The 15,921-nt window shown below is 54.2% G+C and overlaps 5 protein-coding genes across 5 annotated transcripts; all 5 read left to right on the forward strand.

The window, feature by feature from the left end:
- Positions 1–984: 984 nt before the first annotated feature.
- Positions 985–2,000, forward strand: J4E92_009719 (uncharacterized protein; the record flags this gene model as incomplete). The annotated part of the gene is made up of 2 exons (XM_051501062.1): positions 985–1,689; positions 1,773–2,000. The coding sequence occupies 2 exons, from the start codon at positions 985–987 to the stop codon at positions 1,998–2,000; spliced, it is 933 nt and encodes a 310-aa protein (XP_051348793.1).
- Positions 2,001–2,009: 9 nt separating this feature from the next.
- On the forward strand, positions 2,010–4,691 carry J4E92_009720 (uncharacterized protein; the record flags this gene model as incomplete). Its single annotated transcript, XM_051501063.1, has 3 exons — positions 2,010–2,740; positions 3,104–3,806; positions 3,891–4,691. The coding sequence occupies 3 exons, from the start codon at positions 2,010–2,012 to the stop codon at positions 4,689–4,691; spliced, it is 2,235 nt and encodes a 744-aa protein (XP_051348794.1).
- A 3,384-nt stretch (positions 4,692–8,075) lies between these two features.
- J4E92_009721 (uncharacterized protein) lies at positions 8,076–9,004 on the forward strand (the record flags this gene model as incomplete). The annotated part of the gene is made up of 2 exons (XM_051501064.1): positions 8,076–8,604; positions 8,655–9,004. The coding sequence occupies 2 exons, from the start codon at positions 8,076–8,078 to the stop codon at positions 9,002–9,004; spliced, it is 879 nt and encodes a 292-aa protein (XP_051348795.1).
- Positions 9,005–9,697: 693 nt separating this feature from the next.
- J4E92_009722 (uncharacterized protein) lies at positions 9,698–12,842 on the forward strand (the record flags this gene model as incomplete). The annotated part of the gene is made up of 2 exons (XM_051501065.1): positions 9,698–11,596; positions 11,646–12,842. The coding sequence occupies 2 exons, from the start codon at positions 9,698–9,700 to the stop codon at positions 12,840–12,842; spliced, it is 3,096 nt and encodes a 1,031-aa protein (XP_051348796.1).
- Positions 12,843–13,901: 1,059 nt separating this feature from the next.
- On the forward strand, positions 13,902–15,539 carry J4E92_009723 (uncharacterized protein; the record flags this gene model as incomplete). Its single annotated transcript, XM_051501066.1, has 3 exons — positions 13,902–13,929; positions 13,986–15,329; positions 15,388–15,539. The coding sequence occupies 3 exons, from the start codon at positions 13,902–13,904 to the stop codon at positions 15,537–15,539; spliced, it is 1,524 nt and encodes a 507-aa protein (XP_051348797.1).
- Positions 15,540–15,921: the final 382 nt, after the last annotated feature.

Below are 15,921 nucleotides of genomic sequence, written 5' to 3' on the forward strand. Positions count from 1 at the left end.
TCCCTCCTCTTCGCGCTGACGTCTCTTCCTGGGTAGGGCGAGGAAGAGTCTACTCTGGCAGAGGAAGCGCCTTGGGACGAGATCTGGATCGGGTCGCTCGTCTTTCCAGTCTCCCTCCTCTTCGCGCTGACGTCTTTTCATGGATAGGGCGTGGAAGAGTCTACTCTAGCATGTTTGCAGCTGGTGTCTTCCGCCTGCGCGACTTCGGCATCTTCTAATATTCTCTTTTGGCCCATACTGCTGCGCCGGTGATGTTGTCCGTAACGAGAGACCGGAGTGAATTTTGAAGCAGAGTCTACAATGCCGTAGTGCTGGTGGTGCTATACTAGGAGACGTCTGAGGGGTGGGGGTGGGGGTGAGGAAGACGCCAGCGCAGGATCTATGACGTCACCCACGCTCGGTACAGCCGCTAAACCGCAAAGGTCTCTATCTAACTTGAAGACTCCGACCTACCTACCTACAGCTCTCCGTATTCAAGTACCACATATCCCAGTGCTTTGGATATTTGTGCTCGCACCGGATCTTCAGCTCTCCGGCTACTGCCGTCTATAGTCCCACAACTGCTGCAGCGCGCAAAGAGCGCAGGCATCGCAGGCATCGCGCTCGTTGTCGTAGCCGAGTTGGCTGAACTTGCGCGCTGCAGCACGCGCATCAGCTCACGATGTATCAAATTACAGCTGTCTGGTAAGCTCTACATAGCATACTTCTTGTAGTCTGCTATCTATTAGATAGAGGCTTTGCTTAACGTAGGTGAGATAGGTTCCTTTGCCCAGTACGGCTCGTCGTCCCCAAACGCGACTTCCTCCAACGCGCCGCTCCGCAAGTTCGCGCCTGCGCAGCTTCCTCAAACAGAAAGACATCGCGCACAATCAATTCCAAAATGCGGGGCCACAGCATATCGAGCGTAATTTCGCTGCCCTTCTGCTCTTCTCTTCCGCGCCGTTCTTGTCCAGTCCTGTCATTATCCAGTCCATTCAGCCCAGCATGCCTCGCTTCCAGAGCCGACGAGAGCTCCTTGAGATTGAGGTCATGAACCGGCTTCTACGAGAGCCATACTGGCAGCCCTTCATGAGAGAGGAGGTAAACGCCGCCAACAAATTCAGAGCTACGCGGGCCTACAAGGAACACCGAGAAGCATACGACAAGAAGAACAGCACACCCGCTGCCTCTACGTCTAAGCCTGGTGAGACTACGCCAGCTCAGCATGAAGCTGGTGACGGAAAGGAACTCCCCGCTGCGCTGAAGACACCGCCCGCTGCCTCCACGTCCAAGCCTGGTGAGACTCCGCCAGCTCAGCATAAAGCCGGCGACGGACAGGAACCCCCAGCAGAATTCGATGCAAGAAAGTCGCCGATCACCACCACCGCGACCATCACCACCGCAGCGCCCATGTCAACTGCAGCCAACATCTCACCCGCAGCGCCCATACCAACGGCAGCTAATATCTCAACCGCAGCGCCTACTCTTACAGCAGCATTGAATGCCACAGCAGCATTAACTGCCACCGCCATCCCCATCACAGCCGCCATCCCCATCACAACCGCGACGCCCATCACATCCGCGACGCCCACTCCCACAGCAGCATCTACTGCCACTGCCACCCCATTGGAACACCCAGCATACAGGACGACTGGTCTCCTCCTCCGGACAACGACGACCACGAAGATTATGGCGTCGCCATTCCGTTCAGTCAGAGTAGCGCGCAGCCCCCAGAGCCAGAGTCTCGGAAAAGGGTTAAGCTGACTGTCGACTTGTCGAAGCCACCAAGCCAGTCGGACATTGAGGCAATGCAGCTTACCAAGGCAAAAGATTTGGACCGCGCATCCGATTACATCCTGAAGCTGACCCTCCGAATGGACACGTGCCCACGGGTGGGGATGCTCCGTGACGTCGTTCACATGGCTGTGCAGCAATATCAAGAGTCCGACGGTGCCATACCGCTGCGTCTTCTTCCGCTCGGACCGTGGCCAATCAGCCTCGCCTCTATGCTCGAGGTGTGAAAAGCCAAGATGTGGCTGTCCGGCACGACTATCGACTTCCTTGTCGAGAGATGTGGCAATTCACGGGGGTACTCACCGGAGGTCGTGTATGTCGCTACAAGCCGTCCAGTATACATGGCAACCATCGGCACGTCATCATCTAACCCCGAGATACGCCCCGACATCGCGTCACTTATTCCGCAATCAGTCTTCATCCTCCCTGAGCTCGACGCCGCAGCATTCATCGTCTTCACTTGGAATCCGACGAACAGCCATTGGGTAGTGGTGCAGGCCCTATGCATGGAATTTGGGGCGGGTCTCATGCGCGTGTACGACACAGGACGTAGATACCGATCTACGTCTATGTTCGAGCAGGAGCTCCGGCAATTCGTTGCGCTGGTGGCGCTCTCTCACCCCCGGTCCAGATTAGCGAACGTCGATTGGAACACGGTCGCCGTTAGATACGAGGAAACAGTGCAGCAAGAGGCAGATGACTGCGGGGTCTTCACAGCGTGGAACGTGAGGACATTACTTCACAATGACCAGCCCGCGAAGTCGGCCTCCAACGCCTTGAGCGTTGGCATGACACTCCGACGGGAGCTGTTCACCGGAGCACACAGCACTATCAGCGGCCGTGATCCCCCTTATTGCTCGAGCCAGGCTGCGCTCGATGCGCACATCGAGCATCTATCTGGCGACATGCGCAACCCCACTGGCCTTAGCCCGACTAGCAACCACCACAACGATGACAAGAAACCAGGGTACGACGGATTACCGCTTACATCCAGCGAATCAGTAGCCAAACCAACGAAGAACATTCATTCAATAATGTCTTCCAAACGCCCGTTCACCGACCGTGCTTTCTCCTCCCACAAACGTTCACGATCTGAGAACACTGCACACAGTGCGCCCTCTTTCTTAATAGAGAATGCACGTCTCTCTCTACATTTACCTTTTGCTTCTGCAGGAGATATACCGATCATGGAGCCAAAGATTGATACAAGATGCGCCTGGCGACTCGGTTGGCCCAGGCTGCGAAGCCTGCCACTGCAAAGTCTGCCAACGACCACCAAACACTTGGTCGCCCACCAACCCGCGATCAACAAAATCTTAGATACTCATAGCGTAAGCACTCTCGGTCCTGTTCGATACGTCGCGCGGACAAGGCCTACAGAACTGGCCACCTCCCACCCAACGATCGTATCCTATACGGATCTCGGAGAGCCGCGCCAGTACGAGCACTGCGCCTCTGCAGTCCAAGAAATCGCTCAGTATATCCTATCCAACAACATAGACGCTTCGATCGAAGCTATCGACCGAGTGGTCGGCGAGAGCTTCACAGTCACAGCATTACAAGGACCGACGGCGGCAGAGATAGCGCGTTATTGGGCGAGCAAGAGACGAACCCTTCTCCGTACGATCGCGAATAGGAAGTGGCTGAGCCTTGACTGTGTTAACCTTGGAAAATCCACCGACGGTCTAAAACCTACTATCGTCATCACGGCATCAGACGCAGACGCAGATGTGTGGGACCAGATTATAGCGAGAATCAGCGTTCTCTTTGACTACAAGCTGGAGGTAGAGCTCCTGTACGGACCGCGCAGTAGGATCGATCTAGCGGATGCTGTAGGAGATACCGAAGAGGCGGAGATGTCGGATATTTCAACCAAAGTAGAGGAAGAGGCGGACTTCGCAAGCAAGGAACTGAAGAAACCTAAGAGTATCGCGAATGAGTCGGAAGACGAAGAATTCTGCCGTCCCTCGCATTTCTCTACTAACATCTACCCTAGTACATCTGTAGAAGTAAAGAGAGGCCTATTAGGAAGCGTTAGTAGATTCCTAAAGATCGAATTCTCTAGACTGCCTACTCCCGCCACCTAAGTTAGTCTAACTAACTTCTACGTACTATAGAGAGGTAACAAGAAGCTAGTGCAACCGCCTTATCTAAGGGAAGCTTCTTGCGGCTCAGTCACCGTAGTAGTACCATTAGATCGCGACAAGACCCGGTACGTCCGAAGACGCAAACTCATAATCAACAAACACAACAGATATCTCCGCGACGCAAGTTCGAAGCATCAAGCTGTAGAATCCGAGAGCCATCGGTCCAAAAGGCAGCAATGGCGAGAAGAAAGAGAAGAAGAGCGCAAAGAGCGTAAGCGGGTGGAAGAGGCATCCAACGTTGCAGGAACAACATGGGCAAGCTCATCAAAAACCTCTCGTCCTCATCCCAGGTACACAGCGAAGCAGCATGAGAATTGGACGGAACACAGCCGCAGTACCAACGATACAACCGAGGGCCCAGCCCTGGAGTGGGACATTGACTGGTCGCTATTCTCGATAGACGCACCTCGCTTGGCGGTATCAAAGACTCCGCGTTCAACTGATCACCGGCACTCTGCATCAGATTCGGAGATATCCGAATGGGGTTCGATACAAGAAGATAGAAGCTATGAGGTCGTCAAGATCGGTAGGACTTCAGGGTCGCTGAGCGCATATCTCACTCTCCTAAGATTCGACATCATCTTACGCAGCATGACCTCGACGAGCAGGACATCATTGTCCGTAGCGAAGCCGTCGCCATTCTCGAACACAAGACGCAGAACCTTCCATACCAATCCGTACCAGATTTCAGTGGTCGCAAACAAGAAGCTCTCATGCGACGTTTTGCCAGGCGCTACCTTCCTACGATCCGCAATGCAGCCTTCCAAGTAATGCGTTATAAGCTTGGCACTATGCTGCGCAATAGGAAAACGCTGAGCAAGAGGACAATGAAATTCCCCCGTGCGAACGTTCGCCATCCCGGTTCATTTGTTAATGGGAAATTCATCAAGGCCAATACGCGCATTATCCCTACATGCATCGAAGCGTACGCCCTCGAAGGCAGCACTACCATCCGCGCCACCGCGGCTCGTGCTATCTTTGGCACAGATCTCCATGTTTGCGCTTCACCGCCTGACCCGACACGCACGTACGATATGGTACTTCCGTGCTTCCGTCGCTCGGGCAGGCCACGGGACGGTATCAGCTCCGACACCGAAGTCTTCCACAACGAATCGGAAGACGTCGATGTACGCCTACAAGCGATGTATGATCAATGGGAACAAGTCTTCAACAACTACCCAAGACCCCACGACAAGATTGACACACAAGGAGCGCTAGCAATGCAAAGCTTTAGGCCGGTCTGGATCCCACTGGTATTAGGGTACATCACATCGACACTCCCAGTTCTCAATTCAGCTGGACATTCAGCACGAGTGGCAAGCGTATACGACACGATGCGAAGGGTCATTGACCATGTTCAGGCTCTGGCGGGTCGGCGCATCCGTGTCTTATTCCTCTTTCCGGGCGTGGACGGACTGACAACCAACAATGAGTCCTGGCAATACCTAGTCGACCGCTTTCCAGAAGCTTTGTTCTCTTTAACCGCTATCGTGTCCCCGCAACTCGGAGTGCTCTACCCATCGGTATTTACCAAGGTCGGGCGTTATGCTTGGACGCACATTGACGTCGAGGAACTCTACTTTTGTCACAGCGAGATGCTTCGCGGGTTCGACAACGCTACACTCTTCCTTCAGTCTCCAAAGCACACTCGCTTTATCTCTTGGCTTACTGCTCTTCACGAATCTTCGTCTAACAACAGCGATTCTCGTCTACTTCAACGTCTTCGCTCTGCAAATAGCCTCTCTAAGTGATGTAGATTGTAGTATATATATTCCTTCTTAGTTTCACTAAATACTATTTCTTCACTTCTTAAGACTACCTGGTAGAATATGCCGCACGCCTTAGACAAGAAAAAAGCTGAGTAGGTCTGGGGGCTACATCAACATGAAAACACGCAAAGTAGGTGATTTACCGTTGATGTAGGGTCTAGGACTATAAGACTTTTCTTAGGTTGACATGCATATGTGATGAATACACAGGCGCCTTTTTAGCTTATACTAAACAGGTCTGCAGACTACATTAGGACAAAATCATGCAAGGTGAGTGACTTGACATTAATGTAGGCTCCAGGGTGTTCAGGATTTTCATAGCCTGACGTGATTTCGCCGTTTGCCACCGAGGAGAGGGACTATACCTACTCCCAGCACTACCGGTTTCGTCATTTCAGATCTACCGATCAAAATCGGATTTGTTGCAACCTATCTCGCATAAGATAAAACTCGGACAGGCCTGCAGCCTACATTAAGGCAAGAATATCCAAAGCAGGCGACCTGAAGGCAACGTGGGCTCCAGAGTGTTCAGGTTTTTCCTGTATGCCCCCAATTTGGCCCGCCTCGTTCAATGTGTTGTACCGATAATATGAAGACGTCCATCGAGCACGCACACTGGACTGTCCATGATCTATGTGGAGGTGTAAAGTAAAAATGTAAAGGGACTGTCTCGATTTTATTTTTCCATACCGATACGAAATCAAAATTTGGTTTATCTCCGCGGATCACACTTGAGCGAATAGCAAGCAATAGACTGGGCCTCATACTTGCACAGATAGCAAGAGGACGAGGAGAGCCGAGAGCCGTTTGAAAGATAGATACATCTACAACAAGACCTAGTAAGCAGCGCGTAAGTTGAGACATCAATACTCGAGCGCAGAGTGAAGGAGATAGGTGGGAGTCGATCTTCCCAATGGATGTGTATTGCATGATGGGACCAATGACAAAAAGGGTATAGCGTAGTCGACGATAGCCCAGAATGTGGGGGGCAGCGTGTCACATGCCACACCTGTGTCTCTGTTTGAGGCCATGTGAAGCGTATTGGAGGTGTCGGCTGAGCCTAAGTGGTCTAGAGGGGTGTCATCCGTACGCTGGTATCGTAGTGAGGCTGGCGGGGGTGCTGTCGTCGTGGTGGCGAAGAGGGACTGGGGGCAACGAAGTACTTGTGTGGCTAAGGACATGATGGTGCGAGTGATGCGAAAGCGTACAGTGCATAGCAAGCTCTAAGTACTCCGGAGTAGATGCCTCGCGTCGGCAGGACTGTGATAACGTAGTGGTTGCGATGGCGGGCTGGGAGTGGGGAAACTTGCATGGCGTGTCGCGATACGCTGATTGGCTGAGCGGGTGGGCTGGCTCAGTCGTGCCTTCCTTTCCTAAATAGCGCTCCTGCCATGTGACCATCTCTGCTCCTTCCTCGTGATTCAACTCAGAAGTTGGTCGTTCGATCCTGCCTGAAGAAAAGCCCAAAGTCTGCAATTTCAAGACAGGTAAGAGCTTTTTGTTCTCTTTTCTCTCTTTCTCAGTGTGCATCCAGCCTGTCAAGCGTCGCCGGCCGAACAAGTTGCTACACCTTCGTCCGTCACCTGATTTCGCGCGCATCCACATCCATTTGGAACATCGTCGCAGTACCATCGGTAAGTGACCATGGCTCTTTTCGCGCGACCGCCGGAAAGCCCTGCATAGACATGCCACCCTGCGCTCCTGCACGGGCTGTCGTTTGAGAAGCGCACCTGGCGTCATGGTGGCCTCGCGCCTGCCCGCTCGCTTTCCGCGGTGTTGTCGGTCGGCATCCCGCACTCGATGGACGCGCATCCACCACGACGCACGACGCCATTGTGCGCTTCCTACCGCTCGCACGATACGACGGCGTTCTTTTGAGTCGTGACAGTTGCGTCTCACAACAACGGCCAAATGGAAGCGCCCAATCCTTCTGCTTGCTGGCGCTGTGTCGCACCACCTTGACCTACTCACCTGCTCGCGCCCGTGCTAATGTTTGTCGAACGCAGGCCTCTATTGCGCTTCCCAAGCGCTCGATTGCTACATCAAGTCGTCTTCGGCTTGTGCGTGAACCGGTGGGCACAGCGCCGCTGCTCCCCCGCCCCGGTGCGTTGCGCCTGCGACTCACGCTTCGAGCGCGTCTTTCTGCCACTTTCACCAGCCTTCCCATACGTCACCCGCCTAACTCACTCACTCACGGCTACCTCCTGGTCGCCCAAAGGAGCACTGTCTCCTAGCCAGAGTTCAGCGCCCTCACTCACCATTGGTCCTGTACATCCCAGACCTCGCCGTCTCAGCAACCACGCGCAGAACCTCGACGTCGATCCTAGCGTCCCACGCGGATTCCAGCTGCTTCTACCCATCCCTTCCAGATACCCCACCAGAAACCATGGCTGATACCGCCGGATACCCTACCGACGGCAAGCTGGATGCCCACAACGTCCACACCAACAAACGGAAGCGCGACACGCGCGACCAAGGCCTGAACCGACCTGCTCCCCATTCCGCCAACAACGACCTCACCGACCAAGCCACAGCCTCATTTCTCGCCGCGCACAACGCCGCCGACGACGACATGCAGCAACAGTTCGACGTACACCACAACGGTGGGACCAACACCGCGAGTGTCGGCGACACTGCCGCCGCCGCACTTGCCTATCACCAGATGACGGTCCCCCAGGCGACGGAACTCCAGTTCCAGCCACAGAACTCAGGCGACGGCTCCTTCAGCATGGGAGACCACGGCCAACAACAAACGCGCATGCAAGACTTTAGTCTCGAGGCTTTGAAGGCAGCTACACAGACGGGTCGTCCCGGTCAAACAGCACCCAGCGACTCGCCACCGCAAAGCTCTGCGCACAAACCTCAAGTCGGCACAGATGAGTGGCACAAGGTCCGGAGAGACAATCACAAAGAAGGTAGGCGTCCGTGCGAGCCCTCCCCGATACAGTTACTAACAGCTGCATAGTCGAACGCCGCCGTCGCGAGACTATCAACGAGGGAATCAACGAACTAGCCAAGATCGTCCCCGGCTGCGAGAAGAACAAGGGCTCCATCTTGCAACGGGCCGTTCAGTTCATTACCCAGCTGAAGGAGAACGAGCAGCAAAACATCGAGAAGTGGACGCTTGAAAAGCTACTCACCGAGCAAGCCATCACCGAGCTCAGCGCTAGTTGCGACAAGTTCAAGGCCGAATGCCAACGGGCGTGGGACGAGTGCAATATCTACAAGCGCACATGCGAAGCCAACGGCATCATACCCGACGAGATCAAAGAGCGCCAGGAGAACGGCGAACAGACGGGAGCTAATCCCATGTAGAACTGGGAGGAAGCCTCGCTTTTCGACTATCTCTTCGACGCGATAGCAACCTTGCCTTGATAGCCATGTTCGGAAGACACATATCTGGTCTTCTTTTCTCGACCTGTCGGTCTACTGTTCATTCCCCGCACTGGCAGTGCGGCAGATTATGTTATGTTCGGCGTACAGCTGTGGAGATATCGCTCGCTCTTTAGGGACGGGGTTTTCTTATTCGTTTGCATCTGGCGGCAGCGATCGCGGTGCGCCTGGGTTGGCCTCTCCCATACAGACAACCGGGGCTTCTCTTACGCCTTCTGAGGGCTAGCGACACATTTTACAGCAAGGGGGCGTTCTGCAATGGTACATCAATTTCGGTACGCAATACCCATCGCTAGTTGTGTTATGAGTAATATGAGACTGTTTTGTTGGGATGACTTGCAACATACGGGCATTAGAAACAAGTGAATGTTTAGCAGGAGTCGCGCTAATCGGAGCCCTGCTTACCCATCCGTTAGCGGTCGGCGCATCCCACCTGCCGTGCATACACAGCGCAACTCACCTTCTTGAACCGTGAAGACACTTGCCTCGCCGCTCTCCCAAACTGATCCGTCCGAAAACCATGATCCGCACGTGAAAGGAGTCCCAGACATGGTGGGCGTAGCACGTTTCCACCGACCTGACAACCCCACACCCACATAATTCACGCGACCGACCATGGCCGACAGCGACGTGCCCGGAGAGCCACTCGTGCCTCCCATACTGGATGCAGCTGAGCTGATCGGGAATTCGAGCGCTGATTTTCCTGTCATTGAGGCGGAGCCCGAGGAAGAGCTCAATCTGCCCCTCGATACCGCCGAGCAGCAGCGCATACTGCTGCAACAGGACCAGGACCAGCCCCAAGCCGGGCCTCCCCTCACCCTGCCAGCCCGCCCCGGCCTGCAACGAGGCAATTCAGTTCCTACGCCCGCGCCGAACCTGCCCCCGCCCGCACCGCCTGTACCGCCGCCCGACACGCCACAGAACGATTCGCTTTCGCTCGCACAACTGCAGAACCTCGTGAGGGGCATACCCAAGGTCGAGCCCGCCCCATACGCTTTCACATACGATGACGCATCATGTTTCGAGGAGGAGCTGGAGGAGTGGTTCTCGTATGCCGTCGAGGAGCAGGCAATGCTGCTCAAGACCCAGGCGTCCTACGCATTGGAGTGGAGCGCATTTCATGGCCTAAACGACGTGTCCAATGGCGAGGACGGCTTGGACTGGGCCTCAGCGACGACGACACAACACGGGGACTTCGTGCGTCATCTATTGGGGGGACTCAAGGAAGTCGACCCTGTGTTGAGGTTGAAGAAGCTGGAGGCATTGGTCTATGTCCTCCTGGGATGCTGGCATGAGACTGCAGGGCTCCCTGACTCAGCCGCGGGCGAGGCAGCAGAGTCGAGCACGACCGCAGCGCGCAACTCTGCATACATCAAGTCTGGCCGGCAGGCCTCGCTCATCAAGCGCAATGTGCACCTACTCGCCGAGAGTAATGGCGTACAGACCATCGTGGACGCACTCAGCTCGTCGCTCCTGCGAGCATGCGGCGCAGATGTCACACCTGATGCTCAACGCGATTCGAAAGAGGCAGAACGACGCGAAATATGGTGTACCATGACTGCAGTCTATATCTTGCTGGAAGTCGCACGCGATGAGGAAAAGACGCAGGATAGCCGCACCCTCAGAAGCGCCATTCTCGACTTAGAGAAGCCAGGTCTCCTTATGCTATTCGTGGATCTTATCGCGAAACTGCGGTGGGACGAGTCGATCAATCTACCGCTTAGCAAGATCTCACTGCTACTCTGGAAGGCCATGTTGGTGACTTTCGGCGGTCTTGCAGAAGTTGCCAAGGTCAAAGAGACCTTCCGGGACACCAGCCTTGAGTCGGAGGATTCCAAGGGTCAGCCACTCATCACCGCGTCCCCTCTTGATTATCACCTCTTCAGACAAGAGATAAGCTCCAAGTATCCTGCGTACAATCCACCGCTTCCCGTATTTCCTCTTGAGCCAGAGAACAACTCCATCTTGCCACCACTGAAGAACCACCCTAACAAGGTCGCTGGCAACCATGTATTCGGCTCTGGGCTAGGCGACACAAACGGTAACAGCACATCCATCCTGCATCAACCGGTTCATATCGCAACTCCGGCACCCTCGCCTCCTCCTTCACCTGCAGGCCCCGGTGGCAAAGGTGGAAAGAAGCAGAACTACCAGACAAACCAACTGTTCCCGTTCTTGTATCCGCCACTCGACGAGTCTAGTAACAAGTTGGGCGGAAAGGGCTCGACCGACCTACAGGACCTTCTGGTGGGACGCAAGTGGGAGGGCTCAGATATTCCTGCTTCTATCTTGGAAGCCGCGGAACTGTTCGCTAGACGTATGAAGGCTACGCGTGCCATGAAGCAGCTGTGGGAGGAACGTGTCGCATTTATGAAATACGAGCGCGGTTGGACAGGCCCTGACGAGAACCCTGATATCGAGGAGCTGTCACTTGAACCGAGTGAGAAAGCTCAGTCAAAAGAACTCGCACCCGGCAGCAATGAGGAGCGCTTGCACTTGGTCGAGGAATTTTACGTAAGTATACCAAAGCTTGATAGGGATGCATCAGCTAACAGCCCACTAGCGCATCGCACTGCCTAATCTACAGTCACTAATCATTGTTCTGATCAAAGCCATCCTTGCGCACGTCACGGCACTTGTGACACAGTCCAGTGGCGCGAACGGGCTCCAGAGCGGTTTCCAATTTCAGGATAACCAGAACGGCACGACAGCCGGACGGCCTGACATGAGCGGCATGAACGGACATGGTAGCACCGTGGCGACGAACGAGGAGCTTGACGCGATGCGCACACAAGAAGTCCTGGATAAAGCAGTCACCGGCACTCTTATATTGATCCTCAAATGGTTCAAAGTGTCCCACATCCTCAAATTCGAGTATATCACACAGCTACTCGTTGACTCAAGCTACGTTCCTTTGATCTTGAAGCTACTACAATTGCAAGAGGTGGAGAAGATTGTGAACTTCAAGAGTGAGCAGGAAGAGTTGAACTTCTTCAACTTTTGCCGGACACATTCCAGAAACGCCTCTGAAGAGGACCGCGTTGGAGGAAACGAAGGTGAAGCGCATGACGGTGAATCTGACGAAGACGACGCCGTCCCACCCCCAATCCGACTGTCCAGAGAAGACTCGAACGAATCAGGTGTTGAGCCAGCCCTACCACCTGCCCAGTTACAGCCTCCAGAGGTAGACGAGCTCGGCTTTCCAACTAACGAGCTGCCTAAAGAGCCAATCACCAATTTCTCATGGCGCGCGTTCTTCACATCAATCAACTACCTGCGGATCATGCAGAAGATCTGCAAGAACAAGGCACATCGCAACCTCATGCTTGTTTCGTACAAGTCTTCGCAGTTCCTTCGCAAGAGCCTGAAAGTACCACAGCCGGAACTACGCCTGTACACACTCAAGCTATTCAAGAACCAAGTTCCGTACTGCGGTCGCAAGTGGCGACAGTCGAACATGCGCGTCATCACTGCAGTGTATTTGCACTGTCGACCTGAGCTCCGAGACGACTGGTTGGCAGGAAGTGACGTGGATGCCGAGGTTGACGAAAGTGTTCCGCTCGAGCAGGCCTTACGATCACTTACACACTGGCACAACCTCAAGCGATACCCCGAAAGCTTAGGTGCTAAACCTGGCGTTCTCGAGGAGGAACAAGATTTCTTCCGTAACGAGCTCGAGAAGATGGACTGGGGTGAAGAGGCTGCGAATGAAGGCGAGCTAGAGCATGGCTGGCCGGATCTTCCGGTTGAGGGTTGGTGAATATCTTCCCCCCTCGCTCCTGAACATTGCATCGCCTAGCACCTTGGCCCATTTGATATCCAGTCTGGATGTCATATTAATATTTGGCGCAGATGATACCCAGCGCGGAAGATTTCTCCAGCGACGCAAGTATCAGGTACATCGGCGCAGAGAAGCAGTGCGAAGTGGAAGACTGGCAAGACCAACACTTTCGCGTTCCATTGCAGAATCATCTCCCAAAACATGGCCTGGCCCGTCAAAGTTCAGAACGTCAAAGCGTGCCTCTCGGTGGGATATTCATAGTGAACTGGAACAGCTGGTCATAGCATCGACACATAACGATAGCGATGACGATGATGCCGAAACTGCGAAGGACAACGAATGTGATGCGACAGAGAAGGATGGAATCAAGTTTCATTTGAACGACGGCTGGCAGAGAAAAGGAACCAGAGTGCTGCAACGTGAGAGGAGAGCAAAAAGCGAAGGCACCGCATCTAGTCCAGAGGCTGTTTAATACATAGGCAGGCGGAACGCGATGCTGCACCTTTTTTTTTCGCAAGCCTCGAATCTGGCCAGGGATACCCATAGAATACAAAAGCATTCAAGAAACAACGGCATTAAATATCGCATGGTTCGTGAAAACGCTGAGGGCTTGGACTTGATGCAGTGATGTGGATGATTGACGTTCAAATACCGCGGCAATTGAGGCTAATATCGTCATCGTGTAGCTGTACTGAAGAGAGGTGCAACAGTACACGGCGTTGGAGCTAGCACAGCATCAGGTCAGAAGATCTAGACAGCAAATGACCGCCAATTAGCCATCAGTATATCCGGCTTACCTGGGGTAGCTTTGCAAAAGAAGAAATGCGGCCCGTCTTGCCTGACTCGGGATGGCACTACCCCGAGCTCCCCACAGATTGGGGTTGGCTAAAAGACGTCGGCGTCTGCTCTGTCGTCGGAACAATTGAACTCATTCGTTCTCCAATCTTCATCACTTTTCTTGTAGAGTTCTGTTTTGCGTCTTCTGCGTGTGTGCTTGTAAATATTCCGTGCTGTACCACTACTTGAACGCACGGCACCATGTCAAAGGTTTTCGACTATGCCGAGGGTCAGTTGCCGCTTCCGCATTCCGATTGAACCTTCATCGCTGACACCCCCAAATAGTCGCGCAGCACAACACAGCGGAAAGCTGCTGGGTGATTCTGTACGGCAATGTTTACGATGTAACGCGCTTTATCCCAAAGCACCCTGGCGGCTCCAAAGTCATCCTCCAACTCGCCGGCACCGACGCAACCGAAGAATACGATCCCATCCACCCGCCGGGCATCCTCGAAGAGAACCTCGAAGCTTCCGATAAGCTCGGCACCATCAACACAGACACCCTCCCGAAAGAGGAGAAGACACCGGAAGAGACGGGCGAAGCGCAAGATGAAGGGCCGGTGGATCTGGACAGCCTGCTGAACCTCGATGAGATTGAAGAGGTGGCAACGAAGCAGATCCCATACAAGGCCTGGGCATACTACTTCTCCGCGAGTGACGACCTGCAGAGCAAGTCCTTCAACAACAGCGTATACCGAAGCATACTGCTGCGACCACGCGTCTTCGTCGACTGCACCCGCTGCGACACATCGACGTCCTTCATCGGCAACAATGTCAAACTCCCCATCTATGTCTCGCCCGCCGCCATGGCGCGCCTCGCCAACGCCGACGGCGAATGGGGCATTGCGCAAGCGTGTTCGCAATACGGCGCCATGCAAATCATCTCACAAAACGCGTCCATGACGCCCGAGCAAATCGTCGCAGACGCCACACCAGGCCAGGTCTTCGGCTGGCAACTCTACGTCCAGAACGAGCGCCAGAAGAGCGAAGCCATCCTCGCCCGCATGAACAAACTCGACTGCATAAAATTCATCTGCCTGACGCTCGACGCGCCCGTACCCGGTAAGCGCGAACACGACGAGCGCAGCAAGAACGTCGGCTCCAACCTCCCCGTGCGCGCCTCGGTCCAGGAATCACAATCGCTGTCTAAGACTAGCACGAGCGCGGTTACACCCACACAAGCCAGCGAAGATGAGAAGCCGAAGCCGAAGTCAATGGGCATGGGTCAGTCTCTGTTCTGGGGCACAGCCGCAGATTTGACGTGGCGCTCTACTTTGCCCTGGCTAGCAAAACACACGGACAAACCCATTGTACTCAAGGGCATTCAGACACATGAAGACGCCTACCTGGCTTCTCTACACGCACCCCATGTCAAAGCTATCATCCTGTCAAATCACGGCGGCAGGGCTCTCGACACCGCGCCGCCAGCTGTACACACGCTTCTCGAGATACGAAAGTACTGTCCTGAAGTATTCGATCGCATCGAGGTGTGGGTAGACGGCGGCATCAAGCGCGGAACAGATGTCGTCAAGGCACTTTGTCTCGGTGCCAAAGGTGTGGGCGTGGGACGGGCGGCGCTGTTTGGATTGGGTGCGGGTGGTAAGGAGGGTGTTGCGAGGGTTCTTGAGAGTAAGTCTTTGTTGACATCGCCCTTTTTCTGTGATTTAGCACTAACACATCACAACAGTCCTGAAAGCGGAAACGGAAACGTGCATGCGTTTGCTGGGTGTGGAAAAGGTGGAGCAGTTGGGCATGCAGTATATCAACACGCGAGCTGTTGAGCGTGATGTCTGGGATGGACCGGGCATGGAGAGGACGGCCGTGAAGGCTAAGTTGTAGAGAAGAATTCATTCTCGTTGGAAGCCGTTGAGTATCCGGACAAACTTGCAGAAAGTTTAAGAAATGAGGACCTCTTGTGAGCGTTGTTACGTCAGACTTACCGATGCCTGATCCTGCTCGTTCTTAGAGCATGCATGGGCAAATTCTTCGTTGAGCCTTCGTTTCACACCTCGCTTTCCAGACCATGGCAAATTACCATCCTTAGGCCGCGTGTCGATTGTGGCCTGATGCTCGCGTGTTCACCAGAGCCCGATCGTACTACAATCTCAGGAACAGGGTGTTCTGTAGAAGCTTTGCTAGATCGTTTCATCGCATCCCCACCGTCCTTATTCCCACGATCATACTTATGTTGCCCTCCAGTAGATTCAGCCAGCCTTCCTGG

The sequence above is a fragment of the Alternaria infectoria genome (assembly GCF_024043175.1).
Source record: "Alternaria infectoria strain BMP 0036 chromosome Unknown scaffold_26, whole genome shotgun sequence".
NCBI lineage: Eukaryota > Fungi > Ascomycota > Dothideomycetes > Pleosporales > Pleosporaceae > Alternaria > Alternaria infectoria.